This window comes from Echeneis naucrates, chromosome 2 (assembly GCF_900963305.1).
Source record: "Echeneis naucrates chromosome 2, fEcheNa1.1, whole genome shotgun sequence".
NCBI classification, from domain to species: domain Eukaryota; kingdom Metazoa; phylum Chordata; class Actinopteri; order Carangiformes; family Echeneidae; genus Echeneis; species Echeneis naucrates.
The window spans coordinates 11790979-11797543 of record NC_042512.1 but is presented as its reverse complement, the minus strand read 5'-3'; the positions used below and the strand labels follow the sequence as shown (position 1 = coordinate 11797543).

General features: G+C 38.9%; 2 protein-coding genes across 4 annotated transcripts in view; both read left to right on the top strand.

Moving 5' to 3' along the window:
- The first annotated feature begins 284 nt into the window (after positions 1-284).
- LOC115050985 (uncharacterized protein C7orf57-like) lies at positions 285-2500 on the top strand. The gene is made up of 4 exons (XM_029514199.1): positions 285-395; positions 1261-1308; positions 1529-1702; positions 2368-2500. Exons 2-4 carry the CDS (start codon positions 1266-1268, stop codon positions 2454-2456), a joined length of 306 nt encoding a protein of 101 aa, XP_029370059.1. The 5' UTR covers positions 285-395; positions 1261-1265; the 3' UTR covers positions 2457-2500.
- Positions 2370-6565, top strand: part of LOC115050957 (plakophilin-4-like) — a 39840-nt gene continuing 35644 nt past the window's right edge. For all 3 annotated transcript variants that reach the window (XM_029514160.1, XM_029514168.1, XM_029514142.1), the window contains exon 1: positions 2370-2452. The gene's annotated coding sequence lies outside the window, so the exon portion shown is untranslated. The remainder of the gene's footprint in view (positions 2453-6565) is intronic.

Genomic DNA, 6565 nt, shown 5'->3' with positions numbered 1-6565 from the left:
TGGTAGGGTCTTAATGTCTTAGAAATTTAAAATATTGTATAATACAGATATTCGAATAAAGTGCAAATACATCATTTTTACAACTGTGTGTTGTTCGATCACACCACTGTTTTTTGCGCTAAAGGGCCAAAGATCCTCTCTTAATGTAGTAAAAAGCATGATCTGTATCAAGAGCGCTTACTCTGTCCAATTACACGAATGCTCCTCTACCTTTGACTGAACGCCGTAGAAATGAACGTATGGCATCGTTGCGCAGAGACGATCTTTGTCTAGCGGACCGGAAGTCGTCGGCAGGTGCTACAGTTCGTCCGGCCCTGCCTGCAGACTAAGAAGGAGCTAACGCAATTGGAAAAACCTGAAAACTACCGCTCAGAAATAAGAAAAGAATAGCTAATGTAAGATGTGTGTTTTGGTTTTATCCGAGTAGTTTCCTTAGCTGCCGATGTAAAAACAAGCGTGGCAACAGCTCAGAGAAAAACGTTTGCGGTGTAAAGCTACTGCGGCAGCTAGCTAGCTGGCTAAATAAGTTAGCTTTGCTTTGTTAGCCACATTGCTGAGCAAAACTATGCCGTTGTAAATACGAGAAAACGTGTTTATGTGGGCCACGTATGCACCCACCACGAAGTGGACTTATTTTTTTAATAAACGTGATATTATTGGCCTCTTTGGTATTTTTATGTGTGACAATTGCAGGATGTAGCTAAATGCATTTTTTTTTTATTTCATGCATCCACGAACGAGAATTGTTGTATATTCATTAAATTGCAGCATTTAAATTATCGTGTGCCGTTAAAAAAAACCCAGAAACAAGCCCGTCTGTGTTTTAATATGAAAACTGAAGAAATGCTGTATTTTTCACCAGATTTTCTATATTTCACGAAAATTGTTCATTGATGAGTTCCTAGGTATATGTGGCAGAATTATTTTGTGCTGAGGAATATGAAAAATTTTATCATGAAAAAACGTTTTTAGAAATCTCCCTTAATCTCCATAGTATTGTGTTACTGTCCCTCACAGTCCTCCCTCATGCAAAAATTAAAATTAAAATAAAGTGCAAAACATTGCCAAATTGTTATTTTTTTTAAATTCATTTTATGCCAACAATGCTCTTGGATTTGTGTTATTTTGGAAAACAGCTGCAGCAGGTTTAGATAAGTTTTGTTTATGTGATCTGTCTAATAAGCATTGTAGCATCAGTTTTATAAAGTGTCTCCAACAATCAAAGCTATTTATTTTGATTAGATTGTATTGTGTTTGCAGAGGAAATGAGTGCTGCTGTCCCAAACCATCGAAGGACCAAGCCTGGAGGTAAAGTTTGTGGGCCTGATGGCATCTGGCTAATTATTCAATGGTATTATCTGCAATTTTGAGACAGCATCTCAAAATGTCATGGACAACTCAGACAACAGATCAAGAATCCACTGCACTTTGGCTTTGCATGTTTCATATAAACAGAGTGCTGTAACTCTGTTTGCCTATTCAACCATAACACATGCACAACGCAAACATCAATCTTTGTTCATTGCAGGCATAAAGCCTGGGGCTGTGACCAGTGGTGCAACTGGACCGACCTCCCAAATCCCTGGTCTGTCCCAGAGTGCCGATGAAAGCTGTCCGATGGAGAGGATCAGTGGTCGGCGTGTTGGGATATTTGAGACAGACTCAGATTACGTCAAGCTTGCGAAGCAGGGAGGACACAAAGGTGAAGGATGCTTTGAATGTGCTATTTTAGTGCTATCTTTTGTATCAAGAACTTTTCATTTTCATCTTGAGTTATTTTGTGTTGCACACCACAAGTTATTTTCAATGAAAGTTTCAACGAGTTCCATATGAATGTTTCATGTGCAAAATCTTCTGCAATATTTTTTTATTTCACAAAGAAGTCAATTTTTCATAATGTTCTGATGCTCTTGTCCAACATTTGTGCCCTGCTAAATGCAATTCCAGGCTCCATTACAAAACATCAGTTACCATGCACACAGCTTGTTTTATTTTTTTCCTTAACTAATTTGACAACAAACAAATTGATATCATGATGATAAAAGAGGGCAGATGGGCTGCCTGCTCTCAGTCATATCTCCATCTAAGATGGCTAAAGTTTGTTTCTGTCTTGCTAGCACTGTGGTAGCAAGACTATGTGACAGGGGAAAAGGCGGCATTTAAGAACATTGTAAATCCTTACCTAAACTGCTTAAAAGACAGATTTATAAACTTATTTTGCTGTAGGTTATTTTTTTAACCCATGAACAGAATCAATTGTCGAATGTTGCATTGTGTATTTAATGGTGAAATACAATGTTCATGTTTGCTGACAGTGCTTTTATTTAATTTGGAATATTATGTTCCTGCTTCTCCCATGTCCTGCAGGGCTATTGAGTCATGATGCTGATCTTGACAGTAAACCAATGAAACCTTACAATCCACCCAACTGGTTCGGAGATGAGTCAAACGGGTAAGTCGACAAGTTATGAAATTAACAACAAATTATGAGAAATATAATGTGATGAAGATGATGCGTTGCCATATATTTAAAATTTTCATTATACTGAGGCAAATGTGGCTCATCATGTCAGCGTAAAGACAATAAACATTCTGTTAAATGATGATTAAGCAGAGCGGTTTCACAAAGGCAGAGACTGTCTCTGGGTGTCATTTGAACTGGAGTGTTGAACTTTCTCAGCAACCAAGGATAGGATAAACCACAACTTGCGGAAATCCTTCTCCATGCTCCCGAGAGCCGCGTAGAGCACTGACGAAATGGCTGAAATTTGCCATGACGCAATGAGTGGCAACCAGTAATTTCACTTCGTATGTCACCATAATTTTGTGCTTTCAGTGGAAGCAAAGAAACTTCTCCCACCAGCCAGATGAAGGGTGGTAGCCAGCTGCTTGCTGCACCATTTGGCACTGATAACAGTTCGTCCTGGGAAAGAGAGACTGATATATTTACCCATGGTAAAAATAAGGTGAATGGAGCAAAGTAGCTACACAAAACATGGACGGCATGCTAACATCTTCCATCCTTCCATATTTTTTCCATTTTTACCATCACCTTTGCATTAATTTTGACATGATTTTGCGCCATCGTTGCATTTTCGTTTGCGTTCACCTCTCTCATCATTTTGGGTGTGCGCTCATATTTGGAAAACACTTAAACTCTCAGGTGAGTACAGAGTAATGCTTTTAAAGTACATGATGATAAATACATTCATCTTAGCTACATTTTATACATTGTAATTTTTCTTTCATATTCAAATAGATTGTCTATATTCTCCATATTATGTGGCCATATGATCAAGACAGAGGAGGCTTTGCTATGAAGCTTCATCATGACAGCGGTAGAGTTTCTATACCAGAATTGCAAAAGTCAACACAGTATGAATAGCAAAGAATATACAAAGAAGCATATTTATACTGTAGATATCACATGCTATTGAAGAGAGCCCTGAGAGACATGTTTTAAGGGATTATAAACAAAATACCCAATGTAAATGTAAGATAGGATTAAAATGAGCTATCTGTAGTTTAAAATTGTCTTTAGCAAGCTAGAATGTAGATTTGTTAGTTGCTTGCTTCATGCCAGTTTCTTTAATCATTTTCATTGCATGATTCATCCTCTACTGTATCACCCAGATCTATCGCACTTCCTTATTCACCCTGCATATTATAAATTGGCTCGGCTTTGCTGTAATTTTGCGGCGTTAAGATCAGAAGTTTCACCGCTTTTTTATTTGCTGCCTCATGAGTTTGGAATCTCTTCAGATTGTAGCTGTGATTAAAGGCAGTGTGTAACCAGAGCTTTGATAACTTCCACCCTACAGATGTCCCCTGATGGTGCCGCTGATCAGTTGGAGGGTCTATCCATAGCCAACAAATACAAGAGAACGTGAGTGAATCTCTTACAGTCCATCTTGCACCCAGAATATTTAACAACCCAGTCTTTTAGTCTCTTTGTGCTGCTCACTGTGCTGTGGTTTTTCTGAAATACATGAGCCTCAAATTAATTTACACAATGGGTGAAGCCATACTGATGGTGCTGTCTCTCATCTTCCCAGGTCTTATGATAAGAAGGCCCCCCCAGTCAGCATGTCTAAGCTGCTGAGTCATGGTTATGTGGAGGAACAGAAGAAGTCTCCTAATGATGACGATGCCTCAAGTATGACACAGGGTTCATTACAGGTTCATTAAGATGCAGAGTAAAGCTTTTCTAATCCCTTTAAAGCTGTTTTACAAATTGAAACCAAGGTCCAACCTCTGGGAAATTTTGGAAATACGTTAAAACATTGATGTCTATACATTTATTGGTAGCTTTTGTAGTATTTGTTTATTCCAAAATCAAATCGAACAGATGAGGAAAGGCTACGAACCAACCAGTCAGATAAAATGTTATTTAACACGTTGACATTGTGTTGTTGATACCTTGGTACCACCTCATGGGGCTCTGTTCAAATTTTTATCGCCCGTTCACTTGAACTCGGGGTAGCTGAACTGGTTGGATTTTTATAGTCAAAGGTTTGAACAAAATATGTTTTGAGCCTAAACTCAAGAATTCACATGAGAATTATGGCCAAATTTTTGACGTGTCTTAACAAACAGCTGAAACCAAAGCAAATGGCGCGGGGATACAACCACTAGGCAGTAATTGTAGCTTCATTCTGCAGTTAGAGGTGGTTGTAGAAGGCACGCATGAAAATTATGAAATTACAATTACTTGATTACTTCTGCACCAAAGGTTGATGCTTTTCTTCTCCAGGTGTGACCTCAGAACAAACCAGCACTATTGCAACGGAGGATGTGGACGACCTTGAGTAGCGTGCACAGATCCTTGTCTAGAGGGCAAAGGGGTTGCCTCCACAGTCATGAACATGCTATTCCGCCCCTCTCAGATTCACTTGCATTTATTGTACATCCACTGACTCTTAGTTTTTGTACTCATGTTTATGCAAAAGGTACTGTCATTTCTATTTATTTGCTTTAAGTTGTAAAAATGATTCATGCATATTTTGCCGAGTAGATGTGTTGTATTTGCAGTACTTTACGTTGTTTTTTCTCGATTTGAAAGACGAGTTGTACGCAGGGGACGAAACTAACATTTTGGTTCTGTTATTTTCCCAACTAGTTTGGGTTTTCGAAGTCAAAACGAGACAGATTTACCTGGGAAAGCTTACATTTTTCCCGGGGTTAGTTCCCTTCCCTGGTTGTATGAAGATCGAGTTAGATAAATTGATAAAGTGTTTGTGCTAATGAATTGTTGTTCCAGTGATGTGAAGGATTATTTGTTTTGATCAAGGGCTCCTGCTCTCTGAAGGGATGTTCAAGGTTTGTGTGTTTACAGCTACGATCATTCATTGAGACAGCAATCCCAGAGCTGTGACCGCATGCCAAATAGCATAGTGAAGGCTAGAGCCAGCACTATATGTTTGGTTAAAAAGGGCCAAAAATGATTTATAGATTGCTGCTCTGCAAAAGGTCTCCCACCTTTTATGTTCTCCACAAATTCTGCTGCTTCACAGTCCTGAATCATGAAATTGAAATTGTGTAGTGTCATTTCCCTGGCCAACTTTTAATCAAATAATCAGAACAAAAGCCCATTAAGAAAAAACAAAACTTCAGACAGAAGAAAAAAAATGTTTGGTTATTTGTGTGGCATTAACTAGTTTCTGTACAAGTGACGGCTAGCGAACGCTGCAAGCACAACTTATTAATAAGGAGACTCATCAGTAAATCAGTGCCAGTGCCAAGCGTTTGATGCTGGTCCAGACATGCCAGAAGCTTGCTAATGATAAAATTAAATTAGATGTATTCTGCACGTCAAAGCCTTTCATTCCCCTTAGGCTTAGTAACCTTTAACTCATAGAGCAACAGAGAAAAGGGTGCATGAGAAATTGTAAGAAAGAGGCCACCTTCTGCAGATCGACAAACTATAAATCACTTTCATTGTAATTCCCTGTGAAGATTAAGGCAGACGAGTTTTTAAATTGTGACTTCTGAACATGCCAACCAAGCTGTTTTCCCTGCTCATGCAGTGACTTAGGAGACACCAGTAGGCGACATTAGTGTTTGTGCACAACCTGTTCTCACCAACCCCCCCCCCATCTCATGACATGCTTATCTGCCTAATGGGAGAATATTAGTCGTGAAGTCAGCATCACTTTCCAGCATAAAAGCTTCACAACCAATGTCGAAAGCAGTGAAAACGTTTGATTACTATTTTCAGTCAAAGAAGAGACAGCTTTTAAAAATAATCCACTCCAAAACTCATATGACTTGGAGAGTGTTCACCTCTGTTTTGGCGCTGTATTTATCTGGAAGGCAGTACAGTAAACACCGTTACAGTAAAATCCTAATCCCACAGGGCCATTTCTCTGGTGAATAAATGCTCTTCGGATGAATAGGAGGATGATATATGTGGGGCTAACAGCTCAGAGTTTGTCCTAACAAATCCAACACTCATCACCTGTGTCTCAATGATGCAGCAGTAACTGACTAAAAAAGTATTAAACAAAAGCTCTTACAGTACAACACTACTGGCCGCTTGTCACTTTTCTCAACACAATATATTTAA